This window comes from Rhincodon typus, chromosome 14 (genome assembly GCF_021869965.1).
Source record: "Rhincodon typus isolate 14 chromosome 14, sRhiTyp1.1, whole genome shotgun sequence".
NCBI lineage: Eukaryota > Metazoa > Chordata > Chondrichthyes > Orectolobiformes > Rhincodontidae > Rhincodon > Rhincodon typus.
This window is the reverse complement of record NC_063345.1, coordinates 61963826-61984806: the sequence shown is the minus strand read 5'-3', so window position 1 is coordinate 61984806 and position 20981 is coordinate 61963826. Positions and strand designations below refer to the sequence as shown.

Genomic DNA, 20981 nt, shown 5'->3' with positions numbered 1-20981 from the left:
TTCTTAGCTACATGAAATCTGCATGCAGCATGTACAGAACATTTAGTACAAATGACTGCAATTGTACACACAGAAACAGATTTAATGATAGCTACCACAATGGGGATTTAATTATGCACAACATAAAATATAGATAAACAGTCTTAAAGATTTTCCTACCCTGTAAATAACATAATAGTTCATAACATATTTAGAAAGCAGGAATATATACCTTTAAAACTGTTGGACAACTTTTTCTCTCAAATTTAACTGATTTGCAAGATCAGAGAGGTAGAAAGTTTGCTGCAGCTATCTTAATACACAGGATATGGATTCATGTTACTTGACAAATGAGTTGGGGCCCCTAATGAAAATATAAGAGTTCTGTGAAAAGAAAACAAACAGCTACCTTTTCATGAGCTTTTCTTCTGCAACAATCAGACCTCAAGAGAGCAGCCGATTAGCTTTCTCCTGTCAATAGATTAAGAACCGAGGATTTAAAGGGTTCTCACAGGTGTCAGAGAGTAGTCCAACCTCCAGGGCAGCCATTCCTTTCTCAAAGTTTCGACTCCAAAGTCTTAGCTCACCATCCCACCGTGGGGGTCACAGCCCCCACTGTATGTGAGACAATGACCTAAGCCTCAAGACTGCAATGTTAACTTTGGCTTGGTTTCCCTGCGAACAGCCCACTCGCGATGACTTGCCAAGTGAATGTGACTCAGGAATGAGGGCCAAATATCTGATTGTAAATAATCATGACCTGAAACTACGGTCTGCATCGTGCTGTTCTGAAGTCATTTATATACAATTCATTTTGACATTTACATCTTACTTTGTACCAGTTGATTTGTAGAAATAACACACTGTTTTCATGTTCAGCGCAAGTGTACCTCAGGCGATATTCTGATCAGTTGCCTGTTGCGTGCCTCATCCCATTTCCCTTCAATGCAAAGCAAAATCAGAGCAAGTGTATAGTGGGTGACAATTCAGTGTTGTCCATATTACCTCTTTGTCAAGGTTGAAACTTCTGTTCATTGTTTGGAAATGTGCTGCATACATCCTCACCTCTCTTCATCTGTATTTCTCTCTCTCTTCACATTTCCATTTCTATCTCTCTGTTTCTCTCTCCACCTTACCACAATCTTTCTCTCTAGTTATCTTTGTTTCTTTTACATTCTCTCTGTCTGTCTTTCTATGCTGATCTCTGTATCTATGCATGAGCTTGTCACACTATGAAGATAGGAAGAAAGTCGGTCATATCCTGTTGCGTTTATGCTGACCTTGTCTGCCCAGCAGCAGAAACTGTGGATTTATGAGCGGCGTTCTATCAGTGGGAGGTTCGGTTCCTCTTGGAGCCATAGTATTAAAAAGACAGGTTTGTGTTTATCATTGCTGCAACTTAACATGGAAGCATCATCGGAAAGAATTCCTATGAGATAAGGTGCCATTATGAAACTTCCACTCTCAAAAGGGTTTAATCAGGGTGATAAAAGCCAAAAGAACTGCAGATGCTATAAATCAGGAACAAAAAACAAAGTTGCTGGAAAAGCTCAAGCAGGTCGGGCAACATCTGTGAAGTAGAAAACAGAGTTAACGTCTCGGGTCCAGTGACCCTTCTTCAGAACTAATCATGGTTATGTTGGGAGACCTGGAGAATCTCATGTGGAAATGCCAGGTGCGGGGCCAGCTCCACGTTCAAGAATATTCAGGAGCAATGCAAGGAATATCGCCTCACTGCATTATAAAAGTATCCAGATTGATTGTTTAGCGAACAATGCGAGTATCATAAATGATTGATGATGGGGACTTGATAACACAATCCTGGCATTCATAAAATAAAAAGAAATCAGTTAACCATCCTCAAAGGATAAAAAAAACTTTAAGGTTAGAAGTGGGCATCAGTACTGCATATACCACAGAAACATTCTTTAAGGAGGCGCACATAACTCAGTAGAATAACTGGAAGATATTCACTTTTGGAGAGTTTTGACTTGTACCTGATTATAAAGGGCAGTAATTTACGAACTCTGCTCTGGGAACCCTGACAAGTACCAAGCCACGTGGGGTTCTAATACTTCATAAGTTCCCAAGACAAGAGTGTTACTGATAAGATGGTAATTATTGCCCATCCCTAATTGCCCTTGTGAGTCTGGAATCACTTGTAGACAAGACTGAATAAGGGTAACAAGCTCCCATCCACAAAGGAAATTATAGAGTCATAGAGTCTTACAGCACAGAAACAGACCCTTTGGTCCAACCAGTCCATGTCACCCATGCTCCCAAGTTAAACTAGTCCCACTTGCCTGCGCTTGGCGCATATCTCTCCAAGCCTTTCCTATTCATGAACTTATCCAAATGTCTCTTAAACATTGAAACTTTATGTGCATCCACCACTTTCTCTGGCAATTCATTCCACACACAAACCATTCTCTGTGCTAAAAAGTTGCTCCTCATGTCCATCTTTCTCCTCTCACTTTAAAACTATGTCCCCTTGTTTTGAACCTCCACACCCTAGGGAAAAGACCCTCATCATTGACCTTATCTATGCCCCTCATGATTTTTTAAACCTCAATGAGGTCACTCCTCAACCTTCTAAACTCCAGTGAAAAAAGTCCCGGTCTTTCCAGTCTATTTTTATATATCAAACCCTCCATTCCTGGCAACATCCTGGTAAATCTTTTTTTAACCCTCTCCAGTTTAATAGTATACTTCCTACAACAGGGTGAACAGAACTGAATGCAATACTCCAAGAGAGGCCTCACCAATGTCCTGTAAAACTTCAACATGCTGTCTCAACTCCTATAGTCAAAAGCATGAGCAATGAAGGCAAGCGTGCTAAACACCTTCTTAACCATCTTGTCTACATATGATGCAAATTTCAAAGAACTATGCGTCCAAATCCCTAGGTCCCTCTGTTCTATAGAAATGAAACAGATGTGTTTTTCTGACATTTGGCAGTGTCCACTAACCTCTTTATTCCCGACTTCATCCTATAAACCAAATTTAAGATTCCCAGCTGCCGTGGTTGGATTTAATTTCATGTTGCCAAGAATTAGTCTAAACTTTGAGGTTACTAGTCCAGTAACATAGCCACTCTGCCTCTACACTAATACTTTGGAAACACATGTTGCCAAGAATTAGTCTAAACTTTGAGGTTACTAGTCCAGTAACATAGCCACTCTGCCTCTACACTAATACTTTGGAAACCGTGTACGGTTATTCAAAGAAAAACATTAAGTTTACAGCAAAAAGTTTTTTGTTGCTAAGCAGTACCAGAAATAATGTTCAAATGAACTAACGAGTACAGAAACATTCAAAAACTAGTTTACCTCTTGGACCTTAGGATCTTTTCATGTTCTCTCTAGGGAAGGGTTGCCCAATAGAAATCACTCAGGCTCCATCAGAATGGCTCTGCTTTAGCCACGTGTAATATTCTTAGTAAAAAGCATTGTATATACACACAGAAAATTTGGGTAATTATATTTCACATTTGTGTATTATGTTTACTGAAACCAAACATCAGCAAACATACACAAAAACAGAAGTTGCTGGAAAAGCTCAGCAGGTCTGGCAGCATCTGTGAAGAAAAATCAGAGTCAACATTTGGGGTCCGGCGACACTTCCTCAGAACTGATGGTAGCTAGGAAAATGTTGGTTTATACGCAGAAGATAGGGTGGGGGCAGGGGGTAAGGAGTAAATGATTGGTGGGGATAGAGCCGAAGGAGAGAGAAGAGCAGTTGAACAGACAATGGAGTTGATAACGATCTGGCTAGGAAGGCAAATAGCTGTTAATGGGGACTGTTAGTGGCTAACAATAATAGTGTGTAGTGGCAGGCTATGTGATAAGAAGGCCTGGTGTGTGGCTAGGACATGGGAAAATTCAAGCCTTAAAATTATTGAACTCGATATTGAGTCCAGAGGATACAGGTTCCCCAAACGGAAAATGAGGTGTTGTTCTTCCAGCTTGCATTGAGCTTTGCTGGAACATGCAGCAAGCCTGAGACAGAGATGTTGGCCAGGGATCAGGGTGGTGTGTTAAAGTGGCAGGCAACTGGAAGCTCAGGGTCTTTTTTGCAAGCAGAACGTAGATGTTCTGCAAAGCGGTCACCCAGTCTATGCTTCACCTCCCCAATGTAGAGGAGACCACATTCTGAGCAGTGAATGTAGTAGACTAGATTGTGGGAAGTGCAGGTAAAGTGTTGCTTCACCTGGAAGGTATGCTTGAGCCCTTGGATACTGGGGAGGGAGGAGGTAAATGGGTAGGTGTTGCACCTTCACCGGTAACAGGGGAAGGTGCCATAGGGCTGTGGGAAGGTGTTGGGGGTGAAGGAAGAGTGGATCAAAGTGTCCCAGAGGGAACGGTCCCTACGGAAGGCAGACAAGGGAGGGGAGGGTAATATGTGTCTGATGGTGGCATCTCACTGGAGGTGGTGGTTGTGTTGGCTGATGATCTCCTGGATGTGGATGCTGGTGGGATGGTAGGTGAGGATAAGGGGAACGCTATCGCTGTTGCGGAAGGGAAGAGAAGAGGTGAGGGCGGAAGTGTGGAAGATGGGTCGGACCCATGCTAGGGCCCTGTTGACGATGGTGCTGAGGAATCCTCGGTTGAGGAGGAAGGTGAACATTTTGAAGGCTCCCTAGTCGAAGTTGGCCTCATCTGAACATATGCGACGGAGATGGAGGAACTGAGAGAATGGGATGGAGTCTTTACAGGGAGCAGGGTGTGAGGATGTATTGTCCAGGTAGCTGTGGGAGTGAGCAGATTTATAGTGGATATGAATGGCCAGTCTATCCCCAGAAATGGAAATTGAGATGTTGAGGAAGGGAAGGGAGGAGTCAGAGATAGACTAGGTGAAAATGAGGTCAGAGTGGAAATTGGAGGCAAAATCGAAAAACTTTTCTGATTCCGGAAAGAGAGGGAAGCAGCACTGATGATATCATTCATATGTTGGAGAAAGAGTTGTGGGTGGGGGCCGGAGTAGGACTGGAACAAGGAATGTTCCACATGCCCCACAAAGAACCAGGCATAACTGGGGCCTATGTGGGTACCCATGGCCATCCTTCTGACCTGAAGAAAATGGGAGGAGTTAAAAGGGAAGCAGTTGAGGGTGAGGACGAGCTCGGCCAGATGGGGTCCCCTCTGACTACATCCCCTCCACCAACTCCACCTGGCTGAGCTCCTCTTCGTAAAGCAAGACTATAATAGATGCCAGGGCAGTGGAAAATGGACTTTTTTTAAGAATCCAGAAGAATTTATAGAAATGCAGAGTATATGCAATTCTCCAACTCCTGTGCCACTGATGTACACTTAGAGGCAGTTTGCGTTACTACATTTTGATGCCACCCTGCCACCCATAGTTGGGTTGGAAGGACCTTTTTGACTGGCATATCCCGGTTAATAGGGTGGCACAATAGTTAGCACTATTGCCTCAACGCATCAGGGACCGGGGTTTGATTCCAGGCTCGGGTGACTGTGGCATTTGCATGTTCTCCCCATGTCTGCGAGGGTTTCCTCTGGGTGCTCCAGGTTCCTCCCACTGTCCAAAGACTGGCGGAATGGCGGTGCTGAATTGCCCATTGTGTCCAGGGATGGGTAGGTCAGCCATGGTAGAAATGGTTATTGGGATGGGCTGGAGGGTTTGGTCTGGATGGGACGCTGTTCAGAGGGATAATGTAGACTCGATGGGCTGAATGGCCTCTTTCTGTGTTGTACAAATTTGGACCAGCTGAGAGTTTCCTGTGTAGGTGCAGGTGGACTATCCTCCATCTCAGCTGGTGCAGGCAATGGGGAGATGGAGGGGCCACGTACTTCTGGAGAGTTCAGATATGAAGCTGCCAGGATTCCTGACCCTGCTTCCTCCTCCTCCCTCTCCCTTTGACAGTAAGTGCGTACGAAAGGCTGAAAAAAATCATGGCAAGTCTGGAAAGTCTTACTGTCAACAATCATCCATCAGTCTGTTGAGTTCAGAGCTGAGGATGCTCCAACCAAATCTAAAGACTACAAACCTGCACTAAAACCCAATAAATTTTCCTTTTAATTCTCTTCGAAAAATTGAGAGCTGCTGCTGACCCGACTTTTCCAAAAAAAAGGCAGTGATCCGAGAAGAAATTATAATTTAAGAACACGAGAAAAACGTTTTCTGTATTAAAGAGATCTGTATTCAATGTTTGTTCATTCTATCTTTTTCTTATTCCAAATCAGGAAAATACGCTGATACCAAACACACACACACACACACACACACACACACACACACACAATCACACACAGAGCAAAGGCATATGCAGCTCTGCAGAGCTATTGTTGCTGGATAAATGTTAAACAAAAAAGGAAAAACAAACATTCAAATTCCCTTGTAGACCAAGGGCTGAATTCAGACAATAAAAACATTTCTGAAGAAGGGTCCCAAACCGAAAAGTCAACTTTCCTGCTCCTCTAATGCTGCCTGGCCTGCTGTGTTCCTCCAGCTCCACACTGTATTGTCTCTGACTCCAGCATCTGCAGTTCTTGCCATCTCTGAATAAATACAGGTTGACTTCTCAATCATGGAAAATTTTAGATCAACAGGTAGGAGTCATAATAATTGTAACTTTTCTAAACTACCTTCACTGAGAGATATACAAAGTGTGCTGTTTTCAGTTCCAAGTTCTGACTCTTACTGGCTGAGAGAGCAAGAGAAAGAGAGACTGTATTACGTATCATTGCAAACCTCTCCAGCAACTGCTTACAGCTTCAAGATGTACACTGAAAAAAAAATGCACCCAATACATCAAACTGGAGACTATTGCTGGGTGATGGCAACTTAGATCTATCGGGATTTTTCAGATGGGTTTGGTCAGCAATTAAAGCCATAAAATCCACCTTTGCATCTCTTTAAAAACTTTACTGGATGCTGATTTTGAAAGTAACATTTTTTTGTAAATGGTAGGTAGACCTCTATTATTTTGACTTTCAAGATCCAAGCAATCACATGGTAAATCCTTTGCAACCCAGTAAAGTCCAGCTGCCCATTTTCCAGTTCTCATGATCTAGAAATACACGATATGAGCCAACGTGTTTACCTTCCTGAACATCTGAGGAGAGCAGGCTTTGTGTGTCTTACTGGCTTCCTGGGACATTCTTGTTGCCCCATCACCACAGGCCTTTCCTGGCCACCTCAACTGCATGCGCCTCGAAGCGGTTAAGAACTTTGATGATCAGCATCCTCCGTTGCCCCGTCTTTGCCCTCTCAGTGAGATGATAGGTGAACTTGTCCTGCATTGAGTTGAAGGAAAGATTGAGTGTGATGGGAATGGTGGTTTACATGGCCACCAGATGTTGTGAGCCATATTTGGCACGTGAGTAGGTAGCACAGTAACCAGTAGGTAAGAAAGTGTTAGTGCTTTTGAAAGCCCGAGGTGGCTTTAGACCATAAGACATAGAAGCAGAGTTAGGCCATTCAGCCCATCGAGTTGGCTCCGCCCTTCAATCGTGGCTGAGATGTTTCTCAACCACATTCTCCCTGTAACCCTCATGAATCAAGAAGCTATCTATCTTTGTCTTAAATGCACTCAATGACTTGCCTGCTGCAGGAATGAGTTCCCCGGATTCATCATCCCCTGGCTGAAGAAGTTCGTCCATTGAGCCCTTCAGTGCAGGTGGGATCCATTCACATTGCTATCTGGGAGCAAATTGGATGGGTTTGACAGGGCAATCCCCTGGTGCCAACTACCAGGAAAAAGTCCTCGCTTTTCCTCTGAGACAGTGTTAAACAGAATCTCCAAGGCCTGTCTCCGAACCCTGGGGCAAGGTTCTGCTTCTTCTGCGACATCTTTACGGGATTTTGAGGAGTTGGGGGTGGGGTGACTGCTAGGGTTTCCTATGAAGCTCCTCGTTTGCAGCAAGTGAAAGCTGGCCTTTAAGGACCAGGGCAATGCGTCAAGTGTGTGAACCTCCTGCCGCACACAATTCCCTGGTAGCTCGTGTAACATCTCGCTTGCACATATGACGAGGTGAACAGCGGGTACGATCCCATGAGATAACTGCCTTGAGCCATGGGAGAACATGGTGGCTTTTCTTTTTGGGCTGCGTCCCTAAACTCCAGGATGGTATTCTGGCCACTATGTCAGCAACCTTGTTCAGAAGTAAATTGAAGCCCCGTTTCTCACGGGAGAAATATTTGATTAGCAATATGTATGACTGTGCAAAAGTCACCAAAAGGCCGGAGGGCTGCTCTCTCTCATTAGAGACATGGATTCACTGTGAGGAGGCACCGTAACCTCAGCTGGTGCAAGAATTGAACCTGCACCCTTGGTAGCGCTCTGCATAGCAAACCAACTGCCCAGTTAACCAACCCCCTGATGGAAGGTGCTGCACAGACTGTAACACAACAACTTTTACAGAAGGTGCGAAATAGTCATTGTCATCCAGGGGTTGGTCATTGTATTCTTTTGTTATAGAGTCATACAGCAACGAAACAGACCTTCATTCTAACCAGTCCATGCCCACCATAACCCCAAACTAAGCTAGTCCCACCTGCCTGTGCTTGGCCCATATCCCTCCAAGCATTTCTTTTTCATGTACTTATCCAAATATAACTGTACCACATCCACCACTTCCTCTGGAAGTTCATTCCACAGATGAACCACTCTGTGTTAAAAAAATTGCCCCTCATATCTTTTTTAAATCTTTCTCCTTTCACCTTAAAAATATGTCCCCTAGTCTTGAAATCCCCCACCTTAGGGAAAAGACACCCGCCATTCACCTTACCTATGCCCTTCGTGATTTTATAAACCTCTATGAGGTCACACCTCATCCTCCAGTGAAAAAAGTTTCAGCTTATCCATCCTCTCCTTATAACTCAAACCCTCCATTCCTGGCAACATCCAAGTAAATCTTTTCTGAACATTCTCCAGCTTATCCTTCCTTTAACAGATTGACCAAAATTGGACACAATACCCCAGAAGAGGCCTCAGCAATGTACTGTACAACCTCAACATGACATCCCAACTCCTATGCTCAAAGGTCTGAGCAATGAAGGCAAGCGTGCCAAATGCCTTCTCAACCACCCTATCTACATGTGATGTAAACGTCAAAGAATTATGTACCTGAACCCCTAGGTCTCTCTGTTCCACAACACTATCCAAGGCCCTCCATTGTTTTAAACATGACAAGGCTGGGCTCTTGTAGTGCAATGGTAATGTGTAAGTGGTCTTAGGCCCAAAAAGCCTGTGTTCAAGGCCCACATACTCCAGCAGTGTATCAAAGCATCTCTGAACAGGTTGATTAAAAATATCTAAGCAGAGAATTGTTATAACATTAACAACAGACACAAGATCAGCATGCATTTGGACACACAATGATCTGAAAAGAGCAGATCTTCATATACAACCAAACAGCATGAATATTTATGTGCCCATAACATCGCTGATTAAAATTTTAGAACACAGCATGGGAAGCCAATAAGGGAAAACAAAACTGACACAGTGTAAAGATGTTTTATTGAACAGGACATGTTGCTTCCAGGTTTTGAAGGTTTACTCGTCAGTGTTCTGTTTGAATTTATTTTTATTAAATATAGGCAACCACCCACTTTGCAATCCCATTCCTGCTAATACCATATGCCACATCTGGATTCTCAATGTTCCACATGTGGCTGAAGGCCAGGATTATTGGAACAAACTGTTCTGGGTTACGAGGGAGAGCAGTTTAAAAACACTCTGACTTACAGCTTCACGATGAGATTACTCCCAGCGTTTGTATTGGTTAGCTGTTCAACATCATGTGGTTCGGTCCTGCTGTCTTAGAGCTGACTTAACTCTTTTGGTTTGTATCCACCCGCGTGCAATGCCTCATTACAAAAAAAAAGACAACCAATAGATGGTTCATGCACTTGACCTGGGTGACTGTTACTGTAATAACTAAGTACTTCTTTTTGTACAGCATCTTAATATATATGGCAAAAGAAAACTCCAAGGCACTTCAGATTCATGAGGAATGGATGCCAAGCTGGAAAAGGGAGATTCAGTAGAGTGAATAAAATCTTGATAAGTTTTGTAGGGGGCCTCGGGTTTGGGGTTAGGGTTAGGGTTCGGGAAGAATACTCTTAGGCTCTCATACAAAAGTGTGGTGAATTTAGTTGACGTGGAATAAATGCACAAGGCAAACATCAAATGAATGAAGAGTCCAGGTGGGGATTTGGTGCTAGACACATCTGTACCACGAAGGTGAGGAAAGGGGAGAGGGAGGGGTGAAGGGAGATAGAATGGTGATAGGGAGGGGTGAGGAGGTGGGAGAGGAGAGGAGGGGAGGGAAGGAATAGGGTGGGGAGGAAGATGTAGGGGATAGGGAGAAAAGGAGGAAGGGGAGGAAGAGACAGGGGATGCAGGGACAGATGTAGGAGCAGGCCTTCCAGCTATTTGAGTTTGCTCTGCCATTCAGTGAGATCATGTTAATCTGATAATCCTCAACTCCACTTTCCTTCTTTTTTTTCACCATAATTGATTCCCTTACTGATTGAAAAGCTATCTATCTCAGCCTTAAATATACTTAACAATCTAGACTCAATAGTCATCTGCTGTAAAGAATTCCCAGATTCACTTACCCTCCGAGAGCAGACATGCCTCCTCAACCCTGTCTCTAATAGGAGACCCTTTACTCAGAGATTATACTCTCCAGTCCTCAACTCTTTCACAAGGAGAAACAAACTCTCTGCAACTACCCTGTCAAGCTCCCTAATAATCTTATAAAGTTGCATCTCATTCTCCTTAACTCCATTGAGCACAGGGCCAACACACAGGACATCCCTCTGCCCCCAGGATTGCTGCAGTGAACATTCTCTGGCCTGCCTCCAACGCCAGTACGTCTTTCCTAAGATAATGGAAGTAAAATTGTTCACTGTATTTTAACTGTGGTGTAACTAGTGCCTCATAAACTTGAATAGGACTTAACAATTTTTATATTCAATTCCCTTTGCAACAAAGGTCGACATTCCAATTATCATTTGTGATAGCTCTTTGGAAGTTATAGGAGAAGAGCCAAATCCTATTTAAATGGAGAAAAACTGCAGAAAAATGTGGCAAAGAAGATCTTAGGGGTCTTTGTGGATAAACTACAAAGTGCACAACCTCACATTGACATACAATGTATTATATCTTAACAAATTTTTGCCCACTCACTTAAAATGTCTATAACTCCCTATAGATTCAATGACATCCTCACCAATTGTCTTCCCATCTATTTTGTGTCATTCACAAATTCGTTGATAATATATTCACCTTCCTGATCCAAATCAACAACATGCATTGTAAATAAATAATTGGAAATCAATAACTCTCCCTCTTAATTATTTTTGATCACTTTTGTTGGTTTTTAAAACTTTTTTCAATTGTCTGGGCTACCACAAATCTTTGCCGTGCTACATGTTTCTTTTCACTTTGATGTTATCCTTAATTTTTTTGGTTAACGATGAGTGGTTTATCCCCCTCCTAGAATTCTTCTTCCTCATAGGCATTTATCTTTGTTATGAGTTGTGAACTATTTTGTTAAACACTCACCATTGTTCCTTAGTAATCTTTTCTGCTAAGTCCCTTTTCCAGTCCACACTAGCTAACGTAGCTCTCATTCCCAAATTATTACCCTTATTTAGGTTTAGCACAGTTGTGTCCATCCCAAGTTTCTCACTCTCATACTGAACGCTAAATTCTACTATGTTGTGGTTACTGTTTCCTAGCAGATTTTTACCCCAAAATCATTTATTAAACCTGCCTCATCTCACATTACGAGATCCAAAATAGCCTGATGCTTGGTTGGATCCACAACATATTGTTCTAGGAAACTGTCTTAAATATAGTATATGCAACTTTCCTCATTACAACCTCTAACAATTTGATATTCACAATCTACATGAAGAATTAAGTCTTCCATGAACAAAGTACTGCCTTTTTTTTACATGCTTTCATTATCTCCTGATTTGTTCTCCGCTTTACAATGTAGCTATTGTTGTGGTGGAGGGAGGCATAGACTCAAGCCGTGATGGACTGTTAACCCAGAGACCCAGGTAATGTTCTGGGGACCTGGGACTATTGTTAATTGTTACAAAAAAAGACCATCTGGTTCACTAATGTCCTTTAGGGAAAGAAACTCCCATCCTGACCTAGCCTGGCCTATATATGCCTCCAGATCCACAGAAATGTGGTTGACTCTTAACTGCCCTTTGGGCAATTAGAGATGGGTAATAAATGCTGGCCTGGCCTGTGATGCCCTCATCCTGTGAATGATGAAAGAAAAATTCTTGCTGTTTTAGTAATAAATTTTCCCTACTATCTTTTCCTTCCTGCCTTTCCTTTTCAAAACTTAGCCCTGAATATTTAGTTCCCAGCTTTGATCTCCTTGTAACTATATCTCTGTAATGAGATCATATCCATTAACCTCTATTTATGCTGTTACTTCATTTGTTTTGTTCTGAATACCACATGCATTTAATTAAAGAGTCATTAATTCTGCCTTTGTATACCCCTTTGACCCTATACAATTTTTTCTATGTTTATATACTCTGTCTCTTCCTATCCCTCTCTGTGCTCGTTATTCAAATAGCTGGCGTGTAAATCTGCTCAACTATCTTCAGCTGTTTCATAAATTACTTTCCCTTGAAATGAAGGGCAGAAGTGGGAATGTTGGCTAATGATTATACAATGTTAAGCACCATTCACAACTTCTCAGGTACTCAAGCAAGCCAGCCCCACATGCAGCAAGATTTAGACCACATCCAAGCGAGGGCTGATAAGTGGCAAATCATACTCACACCGCAGAAGTGCCACGCAATGATCCTCTCCAGCAAAAGATAATCTAATGTAACTCCATTGTTTCAGAAGGGAGGGAGGCAGAAGATGGGAAATTATAAGCCTTGGTCTTTGTTAAGATTTTAGAGTCCATGAGTATGAGGTTGTGTAGTACTTGGAAATGCATGGTAACATAGGGCTGAGGCAGCACGCCTTTGCCAAGGGGTGGTCATGACTGACCAATCTGGTAGAGTTCTTTGAGGAGCTAATGAGCATATTAGATGAAGGAGAGCCAGGGATGCGAACAATTTGGATTTCCAGAAAACTTTTGACAAGGTGCTTGCACTGGAGGCTCCAAATAAGGGCCATGGTGTTAGGGGCAACATTCTAGCATGGATAGAGGATTGGCTGGCTGTTAGAAGACAGACAGTGGGGCATAAAGGTGCTTTTTGTCAGGATGGCAGTCATGATGTACATTAATGATCTGGACAAGGAACTGAGGGCATTGTTGGTACGTCTGAAGATGACACAAAGACAGGTAGAGGGACAGGTTGTGTTATTGAAGCAGGGAGGTTGCAGTAGGACCTTGGATAGGCTAGGAGTGTGGGCAAAGAAGTGACATATGGAATACAATGTGGGAAAGAGTGAGGTTATACACTTTGGTAGGAAGATTAGAAGCATTGACTATTTTCTAAATGGGGAAAGGCTTCAGAAGTCTGAAGCACAAAGGGACTTGGGAGTCCTAGTTCAGGATTCTCTTAAGGTTAATGTGTTGACAGTTAGGAAAGAAAATGCAATATTAGCATTCATTTTCAAAAGCAGAGATGTATTGCTGAGGCTGCATAGGGCTCTGGTCAGACCGCATTTGGAATACCGTGAGCAGTTTTGGTCCCTGTATCTAAGGAAGGATATGCTGGCCTTGGAGGAGGGTCCAGAAGCGGTTTACAAGGAGGATCCTAGGGATGAAGGGTTTATCAGATGAGGAGCGGTTGTGGACTCTGGGTCTATACTCGACGATATTTAGAAGCATGAGGGGGATCTCAATGTAACTTACAGACTATTGAGAGGCTGGCAGAGAATGGACATGGAGAAGATGTTTCCGCTAATAGGAAAAACTAGGGCCGAGGCCACAGCCTCAGAGAAGGAGAAATTTCTTCAGCCAGAGGGTGGTGAATATGTAGAACTCATTGCTGCAGAGGGCTGTGGAGGCCAAATCATTGAGCGTCTTTAAGACAGAGACAGGTAGGTTCTTGATTAGTAAGGGGATCAAGGGTCACGGGGAGAAGGCAGGAGAATGGTGTTGAGAAACGTATCAGCCATGATCGAATGGCAGAGCAGACTCGATGGGCTGAATGGTTTAAGTCTGCTCCTATATCTAATGATCTTACAGTCCAACCTTTTCCCACTGACATTCAACTGGATTATCATGGCTGAATCCTCTACCTTCGTAAAGGTAATTATTGACAAAAACTGAATTGGATTAGCCATATAAATAAATTAGTTCCAAGTATAGGTCAGCCACTGGGAATACTGTGGCACATAACTCATCTCTTTTACTGGAAAGATAACAGAGGTGAGGGGTCTTCTGTTATGTGGCAAGACAGAAGTTTGGGTTGCATTCTTAAAAAGAGAACATGTTCAAACTCATTAATGGTTTTGATAGAATTAAGAACAGGCAGGTTAGGTTGATAATCAGAGGGTACAAATTTAAGGTGATTGGTAAAAGGAGCAGAGGCAAGATGTGAAGAATCATTTTTTATGCAGTGAGCTATTATTATCTCGAATGCAGTGCCTGTAAAGTTGGGGAAGGGGGATGTGGCTGGATGGTACTGGAAGCACATTCAATAATAAGCTTCAAAATGGCGTTGGTTAAGTTCTTGAAAAGACTAATTTAGACAGCTATAAAGAAAGAGCATGGCAATGGGACTAATGTGATAATTCTACCAAAGGGGCATGTTGGACAAATTTGGTGGTTTCTTGTTATATTGTGATAAAGGTGTATATTATTATCTTTAGGAATTTGGATTTTTAATACAGAAACAAATGAGTTTTCATTTCAGTTCTGTGAAGGTAAATTTTTAAGAGGTCAGAAAGTCATTTAGAATAGTGAATTAAATATATCACTTCCAAGAAGGTAAATACATAGCAGTGTATCTCTGGTGTTAGTTGTTAAACTGTTTACAAGGTAGAACAATTGAAAGAAAGAAAAAGCAGTGCATTAGCAATTAGTTTAGTTTGAGCTCAGTTCAGAAAAATCAGGAGTTCAGTTCAGGAAGATAGTTTCATCCTAACAGAAGGATTTTAACTTGTGAAGTTGCCAAGTAATGAAAGTTTGTATTGCAGTTTTCAAACCATTGGAACTGAAAAGAGTTTTGGCTATCAGAATTTCAGACCAATAGACTTGGAAAGAAGTCATAAACTGTCTCAGCAGTCTAAGAAGGAAAACTGGGAAGACTCAATTAAGTAAGAAATTAAAGAGTTGAGATAGGAGTGATCTCTGGGATTGAGCATCTGTAAAGGACATTACTGGGAAACTGGTTGAAAGCCTGTGTCTTGCTGTTATGTTTATGTCTTTTTAAACTGTCTTAAATACACACAGTTTTGTTCATTTCATTTTATTTTTGTGTAATAAGCTTGTGCTAATCAGCTGTCTTATGTGAAAAAATAGCTAAAGTTAAATTTATAATGTGAAGTCAAGTTTCATTCTGGGACCTGAAATTTTTTCCCATTTTACTGTCAGTTGGGACCAAAACACTATGAGTCAATGATCACACCACGTACTAATTTAAAAGTGTGACACATTCTCCAGGATGTTGTCTAGACTGGTGCATTTCAGTTTTGAAAAGAGACTGGATAGACTGGGGGTGTTTTCCTTTTAATAGTGAAGACTGAATGGAATTCTGATTGATGTGCATAACATTATCAGGGGTGCAGATAGGGTAGATTTGAACAAATTTTTCCACTTAATAGAGGGATCAATATTAAGGGGAGATACATTCAAGGTGAAGGGGAGCAAGCTTAGAAGGGATTTATGGAAGAATGCTTTCACCCTGTGGTGGATATCTGGAATGCACTGCCTGAAATGGAAGCAGCAACCATGACAACATTTAAGATGATCATTTGAAGCACTGTAATGTTCAAGGATGTGGGCCAAGTGTTGGGAAATGGGTCTAGTGTGTATGGAGGCTAAAAGCCCTCTTTCCATGCTATATGACTACCTGGCTCACATCTTCCAACTATCTTAACACTGAACATGGAGGCCACACATGATTTTTCCATTTGTACTTTTCAGACACATTACCGTAGAGACATCTGTGGTTCAGTTGGTGGCACAAATCCCACACCAGCAATTTGAGTAGTAAAGCCTATGTTAACGAGTGTTGAGTGTAGGCTGTCACTGTAAACAAAATGTAAAACTCAGGCTCTCTTCCTTGGAGGGAAATGACTGACTTTTTTTTTAAAGTCCCCCCCAGTGATCCGACGAATTTTAATCAACGAAGCAGATATGTTCACTTATCACCAAGTTATTTGTGGGATCATGCTTTGTAGCTGTCTGGTTTACCCGATGCCTTTCAGTACACCAGTAATAACGCTTAGAACATGTGTTGGCGACTGTGAAGCAATTGAGAGCGCCCTGGGGACGTGAAAGTTGGGGGTGGGGTGGTATTTAATACAAAGGCTTGCTTTCGTTGTTGACACATCCCTCCCTCGCTGACTTGTTCATACAGGTGCAGAGATGTGAGAAAGCGCAGACACCTGCCACTCTTACTCCGGCTTCATTAACAAGACAATTAAACTATACAAAGGGCGTGTCTTCGGGTTGCTCAATATTATAATGAGGTCAAGTTAGATCTTTCGCCTGGGGCGTGGCAGACTGCAAATCGAGGCGAAATTTCTGTTTTACCCACTAAAACAAAAGTGTCTGCATTTTAAGGCGTTACTTTCCAGTATCTTAAGAAGGGAGGTGGTTGCTTAGAATGGGAATTCAGCAATGCAAGTTACCACGTGAAAGAAACATATACCAACGTTTTGCTTAAAAAACCCATTCAGGCATGAGGTAGCTACAAATGACCTGACCTCAATGACTTTATTATTGTGCAGTGTTAGCTACTTGTGACGTTGGGTGTCCCTGAAGCCTAGTTAGAGGGCAGCCCCAGGCTTGCACCCAGTTGCCCCAGGGATACAGGCTTGACCATTACACTTTGCTCAGTCTGGAGATGGATCTCGCTTTTAACATAAGCAATGAGTTGCTCAAGTCCCCGTACTGCTCGCCAAGTGTCTTCGAGCAAAACTCAACGATGGAAAGTCACCGTTCTCCCGAATTCCTGCCTGGCCGAGTTATGCTGTTAACTGGCATGAGTTTGATAGTGTTTTTCCTCTTCCTGATTCGAAGGCAGGTGAAGACGGTGGAGGTAGGTCTGTCCGGGGATCAGGGTGGAACACTTCACTTGTAGTACTGGTGATCCAAACCCTTCAGGGCCCAGTGGTCAACCAGCGAGAGTCTCAACCTCCTTAACCAGAGCTCAGGTCAATGCTTAGCAAGAGAAGGCGACTTGTGGAAATAGATTATGTCCCCCACATTGAATAGTCTGACTGGAGGACACACACACACACAAACTTTACACGCCAAAATGTGCTTTCCTTTCTGGGGTTGGAGACTGGTTTGCTCTGTGGTTCCAACACTTTTTATACTTTATTCTACATTGACAGGGCTTGCAGCTTTCCACCAACCCCCTTTTTTTGGATAAATAAATAACTCCAGTGACTTCATGTTTTGGGGGGTGAAAAAGGTTGCAAGTGGGCGTCTTTCTGTGAAGGGTGAATTGATGTTTACTTTTTATTCCGGCAAGACATATAAATGTTGGATGGTGGCCTAATTGATGACTTCGTAAGCTCTGATGTCGACTTGACGGAACGTTTCACCTACTCTGTTTATGACAATAGAGACTCCCAACACATCGTCTGCTTGTAACAGTCCCTTGCCACAAAGTTATCTTTGTTGGGAGAGCTTAAATGTTACCGAAGCTGTTTAACTTTTTTTTAATTTGGAGATTCTGACGCCCCAGTTTCTTTGTTTGCCCCAAAAGATATTTTGTACTTTTGGGGTTAACCTTTTTTTTTGAGTGTTGAAATCTCAATGCTGGATGCAAGCTTTCTTTGTGAATTTTAGGACGACGACGGGAGTTGGGTGGCTGATGATGCATATAGCCAGAGCGAAAAAAAGGTTCCAAGGCTAATGAAGTACAAAAGATTCACGAGAATACATATTCCAAACGGAGAGGCGTGCCTTTGCTGAGGTGAAGGCTCGAACAGGCAAGAGAAATCAGTACAACATACAAACCTGATTGTAGGAAACTACATCTCTTCCTTATCCTCCGAGTGGAATTATCTCTCTTCCAATTAATAGTAATGCCCATTTTTAGTTAAAGCTGCCACTTTTAAAACCGGTCATTTTGTTAGTGTTTGAATAGTACTTGCAATAGACTGGAGAGTTGGCATGATGCAATCTTGGTCGAATGCTCTCAAATTGGGGTTAATTCAGGATTGCTCTGAAAATCGTTAGACCAAAGTGTATTTGATTAGAAGTTTTTAAATAGAAAATTTTTACTGTCTGCTTACTACACTGTTCTAAACCATTCCCACTTGTTATTGTAATGGAATCTGACACCATTGCTTTCAAATGATAAACAAATCTGTTCCATTGTGGATCAACATTAAGGCATGTTGAGCAGCAGTCGCTATGAAAACAGTGTATTTTTGAAAAAGGTGTTGTGTTGTGTTGTCATTGTGCCATAGAAACAAAGTCCTGCTATTTTGCCATTGTATAGTTAACAGTTGGGTGCATTGAGTATAAGATGTTGAATTCTTCCCAAACAATTTCTAGTGCATTTCTTGTGCTGGGTTGACAAGTTGAAAGTTTTTAACTTTTTTTTTGTCTATGACAAGAATCAATTGCAATTGCTATGATGTCACTATGTTATTGTGACATTATGGTCACATAGCTACCCGTGAACCAATGACCATTAAGATTGCTTTTGCAGTTCTCCTAAAATTGAAAAGTAGGGAGCCGGCATTGCTGTCAAGGTGTTACATGTTGGGGAGACCATGGGTTAGTGGTAATCCCACTGTTTCATCATCGACAGATCCATTCTAGTGCCATGTCCAGGGGTTTAATTATGCCCACAGCAGCTGGTGGAGTTTAAACTAATAAAATCTGGAATTAGAAGCTAGTCAGAGTTATGGTGATCATGAAGCTATCATTGTTGTAAAAAGTTCATCTGGTTTGCTAATGTCCTCTTTTAGCAAAGAAAAGTGCCATCGTTGCCTAGTCTAATCCATAGCAATATGGTTGACTCTTAACTGCCCTCCAAAATGGCTGAACAAGCCCCTCAGTTCAAAGGTAATTACAGATGGTGACAAATGCTAGTCTTTCCAGTGATACCTATGTGTCCATAAAGAAGGATGAAGTGTGCATTCCCCTACCCCTTGCCCCATTGTTGGGGTTTGGGTCTTCTGCTGTTCAGGCCCTATACTCTGAAATTCAATTTCTCAGTCCTTCAACTTCCCTGTTCGCTTTCAAGATCATTCTTAAATCTTCTCTTTGGCTGACGTTTGGTTAGGCCTCTTGATATTAGCCCCTTAGGATTTGTGAGGCATGCTGGGATATTTTTCTACACTAATGGTGATATGAAGATGCATGTTGTTGCAACAATGGATTCAGAAAACTTGCTAATTGTCCATATCGGCTGCTTTGGTCATGAGCCCTGCCAACCAGTGGAGATAAATTTTCTTCTGAAAGGATCCATGTAATTTTACTGCTACAGATAATACATTCCAGGGGCAAAAAACACCAACTGTTTCGTAGATAACAAGGTGTAGAGCTGGATGAACACAGCAGGCCAAGCAGCATCAGAGGAGCAGGAAAGCTGACATTTCGGGTCTGGACCCTTCTTTCCCCACAGTTGTTGTAACTCTCCCAGCAGATTACTAGGCTTTGTGAAGGAGGAAGGGAGCTAGTATTTGTTCACAATGCTCCAGGCAATATGGCACAGGACAGCTTATGAAACAGTTGAGAGATAGTAGGAACTGCCGATGCTGGAGAATCTGATAACGCAGCAGGCCAAGCAGCATCAGAGGAGCAGGAAAGCTGACGTTTCGGGTCGAGACCCTTCTTTCTGTGTTATCTTTATTCCTACTGTTTGTTTACTTCTTTGCCTACCACATCATTACATTATCCCCAATCACATGCACTTCAGTTTTAAATGTTATTCTCTTATATGAGACCTTATTGAAAGGTCTGAAGGTCCAAGCAAACCACATCCGCTGACTTTTTCCCCCTTATCAGTTCTACTAGTTACAACCTTGAAAAATGCTACTGTCCAATTCTGTGACTGTTTTCCAAGGGCTGTGCTATTAAATCTTTTATTAGTATGTTCCCTAATACTGACTTCAGGCTAACCAGTCTACAATTCTTAGTTTTCTCTCTACCTCCTTTTTTTCGATGGTGAGGTTGCATTAGCTACCCTCCAATCCATAAGTGCTGAACCAGAGTCTGTAGCATCTTGAAAGATCGCCACCAATGCATCCGCATCCGAGGTTGAGTGCATCAGTTGTTTGAGGCTAATTTCTGAGATGGGAGATTGGGTAGAGTCGGCCTATATTCGTTGGCATTTGTAAAAATATATAACATTATTAAAGGGCTTTACAGAGTTGACCGTAGAAAATGTCTTCCATGTCTCGGGCATATAGGAAACACCGGTCAGAGTCTCCGAATAAGGGATCTGCAAGTCAGGACTAAGGTGAGGTGAAATGTCTTCATTAACATGTTATGAATCTTTGGAATTCTCTACTGCAGAAAGGTTTTGGATATTGAGTGGCTGAGTATGTTTGAGTGAACCCAGAGATGCACTGACCTCCAAGGGAATTGTGAGATATGGGTATGGTGCAGGGAGGTGAAGTTAAGTTAGAAATTCAGTGTGATCTTATTGCATTGAGGGGCAGGCTTCCAGAGTCAGTCTTCCTGCAGCTGCTATTTCTGATTATATTGTCTTTTTAGGAATTACCTACAAGGTAGAAAATGAGAACAGACAGAGATAAACATAAGAGATAGTAGGAACTACAGATGCTGGAGAATCTGAGATAGCAAGGTGTAGAACTGGATGAACACAGCAGGCCAAGCAGCATCAGAGGAGCAGGAAGGCTGACGTTTTGGGCCTAGACTGAAGAAGGGTCTAGGCCCGAA

The 20981-nt window shown here is 42.3% G+C and overlaps 1 protein-coding gene and 1 long non-coding RNA gene across 4 annotated transcripts in view; one reads left to right on the top strand and one right to left on the bottom strand.

Moving 5' to 3' along the window:
• Positions 1 to 643, bottom strand: part of LOC125484789 — a 121025-nt gene extending 120382 nt beyond the window's left edge. For both annotated transcript variants that reach the window (XR_007263607.1, XR_007263606.1), the window contains exon 1: positions 389 to 643. This is a non-coding gene — a long non-coding RNA (uncharacterized LOC125484789). The remainder of the gene's footprint in view (positions 1 to 388) is intronic.
• LOC109916234 overlaps positions 1 to 20981 on the top strand; it is a 52977-nt gene that overhangs the window by 8483 nt on the left and 23513 nt on the right. The window contains exon 1 of one of the 2 annotated variants that reach the window (XM_048604872.1): positions 16803 to 17151. The exons of the other annotated variant lie outside the window; for it this stretch is intronic. Within the exon in view, the coding sequence (XP_048460829.1) occupies positions 16957 to 17151 (195 nt within the window). The 5' untranslated portion in view covers positions 16803 to 16956. Of the gene's footprint in view, positions 1 to 16802; positions 17152 to 20981 lie in introns of those variants that run through there. 2 annotated transcript variants of the gene reach the window in all.